At 37.3% G+C, this 18,178-nt stretch overlaps 1 protein-coding gene across 1 annotated transcript; it reads left to right on the top strand.

Moving 5' to 3' along the window:
• Positions 1-9,178: 9,178 nt before the first annotated feature.
• Positions 9,179-14,586, top strand: LOC134539648 (cyclin-dependent kinase 2-interacting protein-like). The gene is made up of 5 exons (XM_063381834.1): positions 9,179-9,400; positions 11,211-11,382; positions 12,764-12,833; positions 13,121-13,232; positions 13,887-14,586. The coding sequence occupies exons 1-5, from the start codon at positions 9,343-9,345 to the stop codon at positions 14,105-14,107; spliced, it is 633 nt and encodes a 210-aa protein (XP_063237904.1). The 5' UTR covers positions 9,179-9,342; the 3' UTR covers positions 14,108-14,586.
• The last annotated feature ends 3,592 nt before the right edge of the window (positions 14,587-18,178 follow it).

The following is an 18,178-nucleotide window of genomic DNA, read 5'->3' as shown; positions in this document are numbered from 1 at the left end:
CAGCTATATGAACCAATTTGGGGAGGAGAGGGGAGGAAGACATTTTGGATACAATTTTTTTCAGTTATGCCATGAACTTCTAGTACTATTTTTATCTGATTACAGTATGTAATTCTGGATTGTTTTGAACCAACTAATTAAAAACTCTTTTTGTATAATACACTCATGTTCTTAAAACAATAAGAATTACATTTTTATACTTAGAGTACATCAATATATTCTTATTGTAAATTACTCAAAGTAAAAACTCAGCAATTTTTGTTTGTTTCTTGAGTACATCCCAACGTTTTCGAACAGCCATGTCTCACTGCTCTTGCGTTCATGATTAATCCTGTGCAACACAGTAAGTGTTTTTTATTTTTTTTTATTTTCAATTTCAGAGGCATTTTGAATAGCTGAGGTTTTACAGAACTAAACAGGTTTCCCACCCACTGTGTTGTTATGTACCTACCATAAATGGATATACATTCATTACAGCTAATCGAGGTTTTCTCCTCTGATCTTTGACGAAAGCGACACTTGGTCCCGAGTAAAAGCCAAGTAGAAGAAATTAAGAAAGGCTGGTGGTGGGAGGTCCAAAGACTGAGTGCACGGCATCACAAACAAGGTACAAAATGATTGGTTCCTGACGTCCCAACTGGAGCTTGCTTAGTTGGTATGCTACAAATCAAGGGATCGTCACTGCAGACGCAAGACTGTTTTTTTTATTATCAATTCTTGGTGATTTCACAATCTTATCGTACAAAAATAAGCAATAATATTCCAAACCAGATGCAGTTAACACATTTTACAATAACTATTTGTTAACTAAGGCTACCAACCCATGCAAAAACAATTTGACTAAGAAAGAGTGATTGTAATGCACAGTATTATCATCTTACTGAAAAACCTACTAAATTTGACATACATAGAAGAACATAAACACTAAAATGAATTTCGAAAATCAACCAATGAAACAAAAAAAATTTTGAACTAATGCAACCGAAAGAAATATACAACAAAACACCCGTCTTCAATCCAACAGTTTTAAACAGCCTTCAAATTCACATTTATTTAACCAACACAGTGTTAATATGATGAAAAAGACATTTACAGAAAGACTGGCTTAAGATTCGAAAGTAAATAAAGCAAAAACAATGCAATAGCCGATTCCCGCAGATTATTGGGAACATGTGGTACAATATCACTAAAAAAAAATTATTTTAAAGAAAACCTAATAACTAATTTTGAAAAATATATTTTCAAGGGGCAAATGGACCCTGCCTAGAGAATGTCACTACCAAATTTCACAGCTCTAAGCATCGCTGTCTCTCCATGCTACGAGAAATACAAACAGACAAACTCTCCTTTTCATTAATATAGAAGATAAGTAACTTTTATTTAGTTTGGCTTACATATTTGTTTTTGAGTATTGTTACAAATGTGAGAGACAAGACTGTGATGCCGGCCAGGTACAGAGCGGGCTGGTGTCCACGCACTGCCACTTACGTCACGCACCGTCCATTGACGTAAGGCGTGCCACAAGGGTCCTTGCTACCCACCCCCCTCTGCTCCCTGCGCACCGTCCCGCCTCGAGCTATAGTCACCTTCAGCGGCCTGGGAATTCCGGGCTTACAGAGGCCGCCACGAGGAGTGGCGTGAATGAGTGTCGCTGTTCTGGGTGTTTCGGGCGTCGGGTCAGCCCGGAATGATGCGACACATCACATCACAAGAAGGACGCCATAGGTATATATGCAACGACGCCGGCCTCCGCGGGAGTTACGAGTGAGTTCCGAGGGTTCTGAGAGTTCTTAGAGTAGAGGAGTGTGTCTCCCACTCGGGGAGTGATACTGGCGATACCCTTGTGAAGAACGCAAGTGGCCCTTGGTGAGCGAACCGGACCTATCAGAAGGCGATACCTGCGAGTGAAGGCCTGGCGAACCAGTCAGGTGCAACGAGAGATAGTTGACAAATTGTAACAGTATGCTGTTGATCTAAATTTCTAAATAAACTACAAAATTTGTGTGTGGAACAATCAATGTGTTTCTTGCAAAATAACGAAAGGTCAAAAAGATGCAGCTCACTTACATTCTTGCCACTTTCTAGTTCTTTTGGTTATTTGACTTACACAAGGATTTGCTGTGGAATAAATCATTAGTGACGATGGGGGACAAGATGCTAATGGAGCATCAAAGTAATGAATGGCTGGGAGAAACGGGAGAAAACAGAGAAAAAATATCCACCAGCTCACAGCAACATCCACCACTGTCTCCCACTAATGGAAAATCCAAGTTCGACCTCCGCCGGGAATCAAGGACGTGCCAACTTTTCTGTGGATGGATGGGGGGGAGGGGAATTTTGTTATTTTGAATAATGTTTACAGCGGGGTGAGAATTGAATTATATATAATCAACATTGCTGTGGTAAATATTTACAATGATGTAAAAATTTATCAAATATTCATGATCAAAAACTGTATTATTTTATTAAATAAAGTCTCATCCAATATTTTTTTGATGGAAGATGTGGTTTTATTTTTGAGGTGGTGTTTTATTTATATATTTTAATAAAAATACAAATGTAAGGAATGAAGGGGGAGGGGTGGAATCATACACTTCCCCATTGTGTTTACTTACAGGTGGGTTGCTACTCCCTCACCACCCCTGTAGGCCAGGGGCACAACAACTAAATTTCCAAAGGGGAGGCAATATACCTTATTATAAAGAAACATCTATCCCCCCTATTGAAGCGGGGGGTCCGGGGGTCCTCCCCCGGGGAAAATTTGTATTTCAAGGTGGAAAATGGTGCTATTTAAGCAGTTTTATTATCTAAAAATTGATTACACAGCACTTTTTTGCCCCCGTTTGCCACCACTTCAAGGTTTCAGGTGGGGGGGGGGGGGGGGGCAAAATACCCTTGCCCCCCCCCCCCCCCCCTGTTGTTACGCCCCTGCTGGGATTCAACCCCATATCGCTCTTGGTGGAAGATTAATTATATGACTACTCAAAAACACCAAGGGCCCCACTCACACATAAACCACAAAACAAGTACTACCCCACATTGCAATGACTTCACTGCAGCAAATCACCTTTGAGAATAATGAATTGCCACAAAAATTAAGTTAGAGAACCTTAAGTTCCATGTCTGCATACAGAAAGGATAGAGACAGCAGGATGTCCATAATTAAATTTTTTTTATAGCAAAAAAGTTATAATACTGTGCTTGAAATTCATGATAATCGTGCAAGTTATGGTAAAAGGTTAGATGTAAAACATTAAATCCCAAAAACCTTGTCATGGTATTATTGCTATTGAGGGCTACATACAGACTAAAACACCATGTAGAAAATATCCCACCATGTTCAGTATCCACAACTACTTAAAAGCTACTATTTATTTATAATATTTTTATCACAGCATATAAAAGCAATCCCAGTCGTAGGATGTAGCGATGTACTGCACAAAGAAAAAACATATGGTAAAATATTTAAGAATAAATTAAATTTTAACTATCACAGGAAAACTGAAAAATAATTATCATAAGTACAGCAAACAATTACTAAAAATAATATACAAAATATTTCTTTTAAAAATATTAATAGTTAGCTTAAAATCATATCACAAAAATATTTCTCAGTTAAAAATTTAATAATTGTATAATGTTTAAAAGTCTTAGTTCTTATAAGTTTATTAAAGAAACATGTAAACTTATTTTAGTGAAGGGCTCAGCAATGTAAAGGTGTGAATAGTTAGTTCTTTTAAATAATGGTCACAAATTTATATGGTTTATACATTTTTTTACAAACTTAGGTTTTATTTTACGCATTCAAAAGAAACATAAATGCATGTCATGGTGAAGTTTTCCAGCAGCTGCAAACACGAGTTGCACTTGTGTTGGTAGAAGTCCAGGCACTGTGCCCAGACGTTCGGCACACGTGTGTCAAAGTCTCGCCGAAGTTTTGCAACCAATACGGCGATCCTCCCCCGGTGCGACCTGTCTCGCTCGGCTGGGACTTTCAAGATGTGCAGCGGCATCGTCGCTCATCCCACCGGTTCCAGCGGCAGACAACTCGCCTGAACGGCCCACACAGGGCCGCAGCTCATATTTTCACAAGGTAGGGGAGGTGGGACCTAACTTGGACGTAGTTATGCAAAAAGGAACCAACCCACATGGAACCTATTCTGAGTATTTTGAAGTTAAAGTTAATTATAAATTGTAATTCTCCTATTGATAATATAATGTGGGTATAATTTTAATGGTCTAGTATAAATACTGATATAATAATAGCAACGACGGTACAATCAACCTTGTACTATTTTAATTTATTTTCAAATAAAATATAACAAAATTGTGGGTTGGTTCCTTTTTGCATTATTACATCCATTTTACCCTTCTATACACAAAATGAGTTCGTAGAAGAAAAACGTGTACTAGCTTACAGCAAAAAAATTTTCATTCAACATTTTGGCATTAATAATCATGGGTTTTATAATTATTATCTTTTATTCAAAAGAAAATCATCTAATTCTAGGCATTTACAATTTTTTAAAGACTTTTTTTTTTTGGAAAAGATATAACACCTAAAAAAAATCCACTAGACTTGATGTATCATTACAAAACAGGAGCAACATAGCTATACAAAAAAAAATATTGAAAATTCCGGTTAGATTTATCTAGTTTGTTTGTTACCATGGCACATTAGCTACGGTAATGACTCGGTCTGGTTTTATTTCATATTTCTGTGGGGCGAGGAGTCACCTAGGGACCCTTTTAACTCAATTTTTGTTTATTTATTTGTAATATGTCTACCATCAGTTCAAGAAATTTTAAGATAGACAAAACATACATTAAACAAACACACCTATATGTGGACAATACATATACAAACACCAACAATAATTATTTCAAAGAACAACATATTTAAAAAAAACACAAAAAAAAAATATACAAAAAAAACTATTATAAATAATATGGATAAGTTATTAAATTTAAGTTCAGCACTGTAGTCTCTGAACAAAGAACAATAAAAAAACTACAACAGATTAAACAGGTAAAGATAAACTGTAAACAGAAACTTTGTTCAGAAATTATAAAGATCATGATGATAATTATATATCTTAAGAATAGTACAGTTTCTTTATTCTAAATTGTTTATCAAAAAGTTTTTGAGTTTATCTAGAGTATCGAAATTGTTAGTCAGTAAATAATTTATTTTTGTTAAAAATAGCAAAAATTATATTCTGCTAATGACTTAAAAACTATGGGAGCTTTTGAGTCCGGTATTTTTAAGGAATTAGAATTACCTATAGCTGTTATGAATAAAAAGTTAATCTTCTACATTCAATATGGAAAAAGTAGATTAGGATTTTGAAGCTATTGTTTCATTTATAATTTTAAAGAACTTACTTTGGATATTTTCTAAACTACTTTTGATTAAAACTAGGGTTCAGGTTGAACTAGAAAACCATGGAATTATGAAAATGGAAATATACTTAATTTGGAGTCAAGTACGATACCTAGATCTTTAATGAAATAAGTGTCAGATATTTGTGTAGTATCTAATCTATAATTGTACCTGAATACAATGGAGTTTCCTGTTAAACATTATATTGATTTTTTTCTTTGTTGAGAACCAAAAGACTGATTTCAACAATACCCCAGGCACATGAATAGTTTCCCCAATCCCTTGCCAGAATCAGTCCTGTAGTAAATCTATACTAATCACAGTGCCATTGAACGACCACTAACTGAAGACTACTTGCTTTAAGAAGTGGTTCACCAAAGAGTTCAGACTGAAGTGTAGTAGTTACGTTCTTTCAGTGATTAGTTTCTTATTGTCATGTGGGATTCAAGTGTTTATTTTAATTATCATAGTCATTGAAATAAGATAAAAAATTGACTAAGACTACATTAATAATTTATTGAGACAGTAACAGATAAAAAAATGATTTTGAAATTAAAAAAAATTAATAGGAACTGTTTTTTTTTTCAACTTCTCATTTACAAAATGTATTAATGTTAAAAACTTATGGCCCTGTCCCAACACACCTTACCCCAATTTTTTTCCTCCCCCCCCCCCCCCCCCCAAATCTGGGAAATTAATGCATACCTTCTTATTACTACTTATGCAATTGGTCCAAGAAGTATCTTCAGCAGTGAATAAAATCAATTTCAAAATTAGACCCCTGATATTTATAGCCAAATTCAGCCCTTTGTTTTTTTTTTACCTTTGGTTGCTGACGACATATTTTCACTATCAAAACATCAATATACCAAAAAAATACTAAAAATATTTAACAGCTGGTGAAGTTAACAAATTGAAACTAGGTCTAATTTATTACAACTGGCTTTGCCCTTGTATGTTTCTCGTATTGACAGATGGCTGCTTCATAAAGTGTTCTGATATCCGGTTGAAATGAAACGACACTATTTTGAATGCTTCTACTTTCACTTGCCATCTGGCATGCTTAGAGATTCCAAAAAAAAAATGGGTATACAACATAAGTAATATTTTCCATCTGTATTTGAGGTCTCACAGAATGAGCTGTTGACAGTTCTAAAAATAACTGTGCCTCAACGAATGAATGAGCTGTAATGTCAATTTTATCTCAGCCAATATTCTTGGAATTCTTGAGTTTGATCACCTCATATTGCATCCTGGAATACATTTTTTTTTCAGTGTACAAACAAGTGTAAAGGTTTAAATATATTAAATTACAAAAGAAACATTTCAAATATTTTTCATCTTCTAAACAAAATGATCAAGGGCCACTTCTTTTAATTTACGTTCTCTGTTTCTATGTAAATGGGTTATTTTGTTCTATAGAATGTAGGCAAGGTGTGGCAGCAATACAGACAATGGCATTTTTAATGATGGATGGAAACTTAACTCATTACTTTCAGTTAATTCTGGGAAGGACCCCACTGTAAACTCCAAACTACTGTTACACATTTGCTATACTTACTTACACAAAATACGTAAGGAATAATATTTTATTCAACAAATTTTTTTATTCAGGAAAACATCTGTTCATGTTTACAATTTATCTGATGCCATGCAGAAGTATTGAGACAGTGCAAAAGATTTACATTTTTTTTTTAAATAATGTGCTACATTTAGAGCTGATTAATAACATACACCCCCAACTCCTTAAAGACTTCACCCCTTCCTCAGGATCTTAAATTTTATTTGCTTTTTCTCTTCACACAAAATTATTTAATCTAGTTGAAAAAAAAATATATATATATATATATATATTGATTTTCCAACATGCAGTAATTTTTATGTCTATTATGTAACTTAAGCCAATGTGATGGTATGATTTTCCAGTGGTATTTATATTTACAGTGAAAAGGAAAAGGTCAAGACCTTGAGCATGTATTATCACCATGTTAATATACGAACAGCTTTTACTCACATAACACGACTTGTTCGGGATCATTATCGCATTTTTCGGATGTCTTCTAGACTGTAAAACATGTACAACAAAAGGTCTGACATCATTTAATTTGTCGGTGCTGCTAATTGCGCCTCTGGCGTGGGCTGATCTCGTATTGCGACATTTGCATCTTACCTTCCTGAAGTCACGACCTAGTTTTTTTAAACGAATGCGAAGTTGACACTTTCTCAAACAGAGCCATCTGTACCCTTGCGACTTTGTTTACGTCGCAACGAATGAATCACATGCCTCAGTCTACATTCACTTACCATTTAAACAGTTTGCTGGTTCACGATTCTCGCTTTGTTTGACATGACAATCTCGCATATAAACACTGACAGCCGCTTGTCGCACTGGTGCTCAAGGTTATTTGCAGTCCCGTGAGCTAAACCCTGCAACTTATTGCAACGCTGTTTTCGCGAAAGGATTTCTAAATGAAATTTTAAGGCACTGCGCAGCAAAACACAACAAACACAGCCTTCACATTTAAAGCTACCGGTGGAATTAGATAACTTCATGCATTACCTCGTATGTCAACAGGAATAAGAGTTAAAAAGTGCTTACCGATTTCTTCACCGCCTCATTCGCCATATCATCTCATAATTCTCTGACGTCACGCTCGAAGTCAATCGACATTCAAGACTTGGCAACAAGCATTGAGTTATTACACTGTAATTTCTGCCTAAAACCTCCATTTATAACAGCAAATTATTGAACAGTTACACAAACAAGAAGTAATTCTATGAGTATTTACGGATGACGTCATCCGTTATCACGGTATTGTCAAGTCAAGTAGAAATTCTATATAAACAGCTGCCCAGTCTGCAGGCTGCGTTTACGCCCAATGAGAGAAGCGGCTACCAAGCCGGTTTTTTTTCCTCCCCTCCCTGTCTGTACCCCCAATGCATCACTAACCTACTACACTGTATAATACAAAGTATGTGAAAATTGCTATTTACGCCGATTTATAAAATAAAAGGTTCACGGAATACTACCTGTAATATATAACTACCGAAGGACACGACAAAATTATCTAAGTCTAAATAATTTTAACCAAACTATAACTTTTCAAGAGATATGAGCCGATTTTATCTAAAAATGTCTATTTCTTCCCAATAAACTAGAAAATATTTGGCTTGTCAGATTCAGAACATAATAAATACAACAGCTTTGAGTTTTGATAAACATCAGAACATAACGTGACTTTTAAGGTCTGTGCTGTTGCTTCAAGGTTAGTCTAATTTAAGTGATTGTTCAGTGGCATTTTCACTTTCATGGAGAATTATAACCTTTTTTTTCATACTTTTACAACAGTATGTACCGTAAAGTGTACGATCTGCGGTCAGCAATGACAAAGCAAAAGAAAAACGAAACAGCATTACAGTAAATTCTTAATCGTATATCTAAAAGTTATTTATTGTATTTTTACTATATGATGTAAAGAGGGTGACAGATAAACAACATATTAATTAAGCACGGACGTAGATATAATAGTAAACAAATACAACAAAATATTCTCTTTTTCCAGTCACGTATTATAGTACATACAATGTCGACAACTTAAGAAATTCCAGTTGTGGACGTTCATTGTTGGAAAGTGAATTACCCAGGATAAAAATATGCGAGAATGAAAATATTTTCCCCATTTCCTTAAAATTGTTTTTTAATGTAACGGCACCAAAGGTTCTACAGTGAAATATATCGTGCAATAATTACACGCAAGATTTGTATAAATCGGCAGTAAAACTGATTATTTTGGCAACATTGTACAGTAACGCGATGACAGCGCGTGTTTATTTTTTATTCGGAACATGTAACGTGTGTGTGGGTTATAGTGTCCTTTTACTCTCTCTCTCTCGCTCTCTCTATTTTCAACAACAGAAACAGAATACTTTGGCGAAGATAAAAAGTTGTCTTATCAGCTATGTGTAACGTGACCCCGCCCAGTCATAGTAACCGGAAATCATTCTCACCGATCATTGGTATGCGTCAAATGCTTCCATCAGTATTTTGCATTTGTAGCTAGTCACGTGTCATCTAACTAAACGATGCCATAGTAATAAATGTGGCCTATCATGTAAACTCACTTTTTTTTTTGCGAAAAGTCTTGCAATATATTATTTATATTCACTTAAAGTGTCTAACTCTGTTGATAAATTAACCTGTTTGTAAGTTTAGTTGCACTGAGGGAATCCATTGTCGTTAAACATAACTTATTCTACGAACAAGTATAGCCTATCCCCTGTAAAAGGTGATTGTAAGGCATGAGAATGAGAAAAGTATTTTTTACAAGATTATACTGTAGTCTATAATAATACCATTATGCAAATCAAATACATTTAATAAATATGGGAGTAGTGAACTTAGCGATTCCATAGCAATACTGATGTAACCAAGATGGCGTCGCTTACGTCATTACCACCCTTACAATTTTTTTCTTTTTTTCACTTTCGCTGTTAGACAGATTTCACATACCGTACTATATTTTCCTTCATTCCGCAGTTCAATTTGTCATCATTGGCATTGCAACTTCCTTGACCTCGTACATTTCCCCTACTTTATTTTCTACCAATAGGAATCCGATCAGTATCGTAAAATTAACTTGACCCAAAGTGTAATTTCACATTTACATAATCTAAATACTGGCATCAATTCCTGATTTTTGAGGGCTGTAGAGTGGTGGTCACACCTGTTGCATCTCACGAAAATAAATGCAATAGATGACACGAGTGGGATGGGTTTCCTCAGGGTACTCAATTTTCCTGCCACTCTAATTCTACCACTGTTTCATCTCCATGTCACAAAGCTCAATCAGTCTCCAGGTCAAACACTCAGGTTGGGCAGCCAGGCTTTGTAGGCTCAGCTGAAATCACCAGCTGAGATAAATAGAACCATTTTGTGCACTGCCATTTTATATTTATTTTATACTGAGCCTTGATTTTCATGGTTCTTTTTTTATTCAGTAAATTACCTATTTATTGTTTCACGCATTAATTTAAATACATCTTTCAGATGTACCTTAAGTTATAAGGCAGTTATTAACTGCACAGTTTTTATTGAAACAGGGGTGCGCTCAATACGGCACAGCGCTGACCCTTTTATTACTGATGCAACCTGTGATGTTAAATGTTTGTCATTAAATTGTCTACCCTTTTTTGAAATTATAACGTGAAAGTAATTTATATGAGTTTTAATAGGACTGTCAAAATTTAAGTTCTAGGTTAACTTAAAAAAGTTGTTTAAAAGACTTTTCTTTTTTTTAATATTGCATCCTCCCACAACCCAGGAAGGTCTCTCGCCACAATATTACGACCAGGCCCATTAACCATGGTGAAGTTCGTTCGATCACTCGATTCCCAGCAAAGACAAATCCAGGTTTTTCTCGAGTCAGAAAATCTGCGGATATTGCAGTGAGCCAGTGGCATAGCGAGGATTTGTGTATGGGAGGGTGTTAAGAAGCATGCCCCCCCCCCCCCCCCATATCAAAGAGGGGGGGATGGTCAGGGGGTCCTCCCCCCAGGAAAATTTGGGTTTTAAAGTGTAAAATAATGCTATTTTAGCAGTTTTTCGGTACTTTAATTTAAATATTGTAATGGTAAAAATTTTAATATGAAATTTGTTTGAGTGATGAATAAGAAATTAATTAAAGATTTGGTGCTAAAAGGGGGGGGGGGGTATTTGAACCCCTTCACCCCCCCCCCACCCCCCGGGCTACGCCCCTGCAGTGAGCCGGTGGGTTAGTGTGGGTTAGTGCTCCTGGTCAGCTGACCCCAGTGCCGTGCCGGGTTGCAGTGCGCGAGAGCCCGGTGAAGCGGATCGCGCAGAGCGGCAACCTGACGGGCGAGCCCCGGAGGGTGCGCGACCTCGCGGCAGAGCTGCACGCCCTCGCGCAGAAGTGGAGCCTGCTGCACCTGGAAGGCCTCCAGCTGCTCACGGCCATGGTGCCGGCGGTGCATCGGCGTCGGTGAGGCCCCGCCCAGACCGTGGGACACGTACCCCCCCCCCCCCCCCCCAATGATAAGTCTTCAATTTCATCCCCCTCCAATAATATAATTAGTTTCGTAGTTATACTAAAAATATGATATCTGTGATACAACCCACATGTTGCGCATGGTTCATTAAGTCCAATCGTGGTATAATGCGAGCACACTTTTTAATTCGATCTTCTTGTAAAATCAAAATCAGGTCCGATACCGAATACAGATATGTTAACTGTATTTTTTACAAATTTTTCTCTGAAAATATTTTTTTATAAAAAATAAATTATATATTGCAACCAACTATAATTAGAATATTTAGGAAAGAAAAATGCCTAAAAACCACCTTTTTGCACCTTCAAACCCCCAAGTTTTCCCGGAGGATGACCCCTGGACCGCCCGCTTTTTATTCCAGGGGATGGATATTCCTCAACAACTAAATCAATTGAAGTCCCCCCCTCCCCCCCCAAAAAAATATATCCTTGCGACGCCCATGCCCACACACCCACATCCTTGTGTTTCCCGTAACCAGCTTGCTTGCACCCCGCATGTAAGAGCCCAAGGTTTTACCTGGGCCCAACTTGTCTAGTCTTAGTCTGGAATACGCAGTGAGGGTAGTTAGTCATGGCGCCAGTCGCTACTATGGCTGGCCAGTGGCATAGCCAGGATTTGTGTATGGGGGGTGTTAAGAAGCATGCCCCCCCCCCCCCCCCCCCCCCCATTTTAAAACAGGGGGTCCGGGGGTCCTCCCCCGGGAAAATTTGGATTTTAAGGTGTAAAATAGTGCTATTTTAGCAGTTTTCGGTTCTTAAATTTAAATATTGTAATGGTAAAAATTTTATTAATTTTGATATGAATTTTGTTTGAGTGATGAATAAGAAATTAATTGAAGATTTGGTGCTAGGGGGGGGGGGGTTGAACCCCTAAACCCCCTCCCCCCCTTGGCTTCGCCCCTGTGGCTGGCCAATTTGCTCCCAGCACATGATGCATGCAAGGCCAACATCCTGCGTGATTAGAGTGTATAGGCTTCGACCTGAGACACACTTTAAGAGTCTCTCCCTACCTAGATCCCTCCCACACACTCTTAGGTTTAAGTTAGGTTAGTAAAAAAACACTTATGCGGAGAGAGGTCGTTCGACTGGTGTTGTGGTTTGTCGCAATAAAACCCAAACGTGGCTCCCAAGCCTGAAGTCATGGTCCTACACCTCCTCATAAATGAGATATATAAACACCATTTCTTTAATATTTTTCTCTGTAAGTTTAGATTTGCGTAGCTATGTTACATTAAAAGTTTATGCATAGTTTCTGCCAGTGTTTTTTTTTTTAAATTAATCTTTTCTTTTTTTTCTTTTTTCTTTTTTTTTGCAGTGAAGAAGGTATCGAGAGCTCAGTGCTACAGGACCAGTGCAACCAACTGTGTGAAATACATAAATCCATGGTACCTAATTGAATTTTCTTTTTACTTTATAGAAAAAACATTTTATTACATTACATTATATTCTCTAAAATGTGTCATACTGTTTCAATTAGCAACCTTAAGGAAATGCTTTTGCTACAAATTTATTTTTAGTTCCAAGCAATATTATGTTACATTATTAATTTAGAGCCGACATACTCTGAAATAAATAGTGTTACTATATTTTTTTAGCATGAGACTGTGCAATTTATTGTTAGCTTGCTAAGATTCGCCTGCCTTAAACCATTTTTTTCCTTCCTTTTTTTTAGAGTGACGTAGTAGCAATTATGGATACTATTGCGAAGCAGTACCGCGGCCTAGAGGTATTAAGGAAAACCGACGATCAACCGATGTTCCTCACGTGGCCGCCTTCAAAATTCAGTAAGTGGGTCAGCAAGTAGGCTCATTAAGAATTCTCCACTGGGTGCTCTTAATTTAATAATACAGAATGCAGTAGAGAAATGGAAAAAATTGTTACCTAGTGTGTCGCACTTGTCTGAAAGGCTTCCTGTTTGGGGAACTGTTAGGTGAGGTTCGAAAATTGTGCTTAAATAACTGCTCATCAGAATTTTTGTTACTGCGTCTGTCCAAATTAAAATTTTTGATAATGCTCCTGTGGGCAGGAGTGTATGCAGAATTTAATTTCAGGTACGAGGGAGAGAAAAGGGTGGGGTGGTGGAAAGAACTTATTTTAACCCTGTTAGCTTTAAAATTGTTTCCTGTTGGTGAAAATCATAATTTTTTTTTTATTTTGGGGATGGATATATCTTCCCCTCTCCCTCCCCCTTGTGTACGCCCCCTGCCTGTAGGAATGTTTTATGTGTTAATTAGGGCTTAATGTTTCAACAACATTGGGGTTTCAAGAAACGACTTGGGGAGTCGAGATGAGATCGGAACATTGATGGAACGTACAGACAAGGGAAACTGGAATGCGCTGAGAAAACCCGCCTGCTCACTCGCTGGTCCGGCCCCTCGTGGAGCTTCCCGCCCGTGTGTCGCCTCGCGCCGGGTTGCAGCGGACTCGACGCGTTGCAGGCGAGGTGTCGAGCCGGCTGAGCCAGGCGTACCGCGCCGAGCTGGAGGCGAAGCGTCGCGTGGTGGAGAACGTCGCCCACGGCCGGGACGAAGCCACCGCCACCTACTACATGGCCTTGTGGATGCACCAGGTGTACATCGACACGGACGCGGAGCTGGGGCTGGAGAGCATGCTGCTCGAGACGGGGCTCCGTGAGGTGGCCTGCGCCTCGTCGCGATAGCACCGCCTCCCCTCGCGTCCCCAGGGCTCCTCCCGGCCAATCATGGAACCATTGGTGGGGGTATACTGCCTGCACTGCATTCCGACAAACAGTGAAGTGTGCCGAGAGCGAGACTGAGGTTATAGTGTTAAAATGTGCCCTTTTTCGCTGGAGGTACCGGACATTTGCCTTGGTAGCCTGGCCGCGACTTTCGAAGAAGGCCGAAACTTGAGAAAATGTCGGCATATCTGTTTCGATTCCACAGAAATCCTTTAAAAAATAAAATAAAAAATACTGTAATTCCCATTAACGAATGAAAAGAATTTTAAAACAAAGAGCAGAATAAGTGATCTATCCCCCAAATGAAATTCTGTTTATACTCGTGTGAATTGGATTGGGTTACTTTATAAGTGGAAAAAAAGTGTGTTGCAGTTTTGCCAATGCTGTAGAACACTACCACAGTTTATTAAATGGCATTATATATTTGTGAATGATTTTCAGATTGACATTTTTTTAAATCATCTTTTTAAAAATAATCCTTAGTGCATCAACATTATACAGAATGTCATCATCCATTCTCAACTGCTTCCAGCATGTGGCCAGGTCAGCAAAGTAGAATGCCTCCATCATTCCTCCTCCACTCTATTCCATTCTTCTCCTCTCTCCTGCATTTGTTTAACTAACTACTCTTCCCAACTCTTCCTTGGAGTCTTCTTCCTATGTACTTCAACGTCATAATTTTCCTAGGCAGCCTCCTCAGTTTATCTTATGAAAACAATAGTTAGACTTACTTAATAAATTTTATAAATGATTGTAGATTGGGATGGTTACGTGGACGTAATGTTTATCACTTACTGTTTTGTGCCTCCTGGTCTTAACGGTATTGATCGCTAATGCCAACCTAATGTTCATAGAGTCTTTGGATTGCCCTAGGCACTACGAAGTCTTAAGGTAACAAGCATTGAATTTGTATTCTCCTATTGAGACAGAATTGTAAATAGAGGACATTTATTAATTTTTCGCTGATGCTGTAGTATGTTCGACTCAAGTGTTTGAAACCAGGTTGGGTTTCTATACCCCATCAAGGCAAAAGTTGCCGCTGCCCTTTCCGTTTCCCTACCCTTCATGGTGCTCAGTTATTGGTGTCAAGAAGTTGGCCAACATTGTCATTCAGAAAGCACAGAATGTACAGCATGTCCATAAAAGAATGTCCCAATTATAAATTTTAATAATATCTACTGTAGCATTGTAGAGTATTGGTTCAAGGTCACAGTTAAAGAGCAACTCAAACAGTGATGAGGGAGATAAAACGTCACCTTGCAGCCTAAACAATCATAAACAAAGTAGAATCACAGTGGTTGGTTCGTGATTAGTCAGTCTCAATCCTCAAATCGTGGCGATTGGTCTATGGACAAATCAGTACAACTCAACTTCAATTATGTTATAGTTTTTCATAACAGAATTTGGTATTGTGTAGCAGTAGTAATTGCAACACTGTGACTTAATTTCATACAAAACTGCAGAAAACTGTTAAAACATGAAAGAAAAGTTTTTTTTGGTGGTACGAAGTTGGGTGCATTAATTTAAATACTGTGCATATACCATGAAGAACATTCAATAACAGCGAGATGTGCAATTTTAAACGATGGTTACAAATATAGGAAAACCAAAAGTTGAGTTTCCCGCCTTCGATGAAACAGACCACATTGAGTGTGACGCAGTGTTAAGTTGTGTTTGAGTCGGTAGCTCAATACGTAGGTGTTTATATTCTGTAGATCAATCATCGCTAGATTGTTAAGTGGGGAGCGCACACATTTTTTTAACTTCTATGAGTGACAGGTTAAAAATTTTGGCAGAGTGATCTTAAATACATATTCAAACATACATAGGTATTTAACATATTAATACTTATTCATGTGATGGTACAGTACAAAGCCTATCTTTGGCTCACCACCGCATACATCAATAATTGTATTGTCTTGCCAACGTCAACTTATTAGGGACAAGTTTGAAAACTGACTACTTAGGTCCGTTAGGTTAATTAATTAATTATTTTCGCAAGGGTAGTATAGTACTTTACTTTTTTTATGTATTTATTTTATTAGGGTTGTGTAGGTACCTATTTAAATATTATAATGTAAACTCTTACATAAGTGAATTGAAAGAAAAATAGAGTACAAAATACAAACCTATAATAGCCCAGAGTTAGATAAATGAAATTCACTGCTATTCTATTTATTTACTTAATAAATCAACAAATTTATTGGAATAAAATCAAAGGTTGGAGAGATTTTTTCTACTTAATTGAGTTTTATTCAAGTTTAATATTTTTTTTTATATTCAGCTAGATCAGCCAAGTACCACTTTGCCATTATAAACTAACCCTCAACTAAAATATCACACATGTTCGCCAAGTTCCAGATCAACTGATTTTTTTAATTTAATTTTTAAGTAATAAGTAATGCTAATTGTTGTTGTTGTATGTCACATTGTAGAATAAAATATGGGGGGAAATAGGTACTGATGAAAAGATTGTGGTCTTTTATATTATAGTAAATACGTATTCATTTTTTCCATCAATGGAGTTTTTCTTAAAAATCTGACCGACACCTCCCGTATAACTAAAGGTGCACATACATATTGAAAATTTTTTTAAGAAAAACTAGGTTAGTTTACCTTCAATTTTATACGTGACTTGTTGTAAAGAGTCTAAATTAAAAAGTTATAATAAACCATTCAAACTGGGGTAACCTGTATAGTGATATACTTTGATCAATTGGGTGGGTGAGGGGGGGGCTTTTACCAGCAGCCACAGTGAAGAGAAGCAGTCAGTGGAGAGCCAGGATTTGTGTATGGAGGGTGTTAAGAAGCATGCCCCCCCCCCTCCCTCGTATTAAAGTGGGGTGTCCGGGGGTTCTCCCCTGGGAAAAATTGGATTTTAAGGTGTAAAATAGTGTTATTTTAGCAGTTTTCGGTACTTAAATTTAAATATTGTAATGGTTAAAATTTTATTCATTTTAATATGAAATTTGTTTGAGTGATGAATAAGAAATTAATTAAAGATTTGGTGCTGGGGGGGGGGGGGTTGAGCCCCTAAACCCCCCCCCCTCCTGGCTACGCCCCTGGAAGCATTAGCAGGTGGAATGAACCCAGCGACGAACCCATTTTCACCATATCCCTCACCCCTCCCCAATTCTGTTTCCTTTGTCATGGCGGCCCAATATCATGACATACGTTATTTATAATATTGGCTGTGGGGGGCGGGGGGGGGGTACTTCTCCATGCTTAACTTTTTATCCCTTTATTTTAAATTTTATTTACATGACTGCATATGTAATGCACACCTCAGAGCAGAAAAGTAATTAATTAAATTGCTTGTGGATTGTGATATGGTCAAAACAAAAAAAAAAAAAAAAGACTGGAAGGATGTGCTTACAGTCTATTATGTAGCTAGTTAAGTTTTTTTCTTTTTCAGAAGATGAGCTTTCACATCACATGTTGCTTTGTTCAGAGATATTAATTCAGAATATTAATATTATGTTTAATTTTACACGTATCTATAATATTGGAAATAAATTGTTTCCTCTTCCTACGCTTAGAAGCCAGAATTAAATAAACTACTAAAATGAAATTGACCATAAGAAACATAACAGCTTGGATGGCTATTATCTATGTGATGTCATGCCAAAACATGATACATAATACAAGATTAAGTTGTAGCAGAAAATTGGTGAATCATTTACGGTAGAGGTTGATCAATCTTCACTTTTTAGCACAAATTTTTACTTACAGAAAGGTAGGAGGGGTAACAAGAAATTAAAACTGAACTATTGTATTAAATTTTAAATACACTTTGAGCAGAAACAGTCCGTGAAAATTGTAAACGGCCTTGTACTAGTTGTTACTCAAGTTCCTTTTGATGTGACGTCTAATAAAACGATGAAAACCGGCTGCACGCACGAAAAATTGTCCCGTTACACTGTTCGCGTTACGCTCATTGTATGCTTGCACCGCATCTATCTCTCTTCCACTCGATTGGAACAACCATCGATTTGACTTTTTCGAGGCACATTAAACTTGAAACACTCCCAT

The sequence above is a fragment of the Bacillus rossius genome, chromosome 15 (assembly GCF_032445375.1).
Source record: "Bacillus rossius redtenbacheri isolate Brsri chromosome 15, Brsri_v3, whole genome shotgun sequence".
Taxonomy (NCBI): Eukaryota; Metazoa; Arthropoda; class Insecta; order Phasmatodea; family Bacillidae; genus Bacillus; species Bacillus rossius.
The sequence above is the reverse complement of the archived record's forward strand: the minus strand, read 5'-3'. Positions and strand labels throughout refer to the sequence as shown.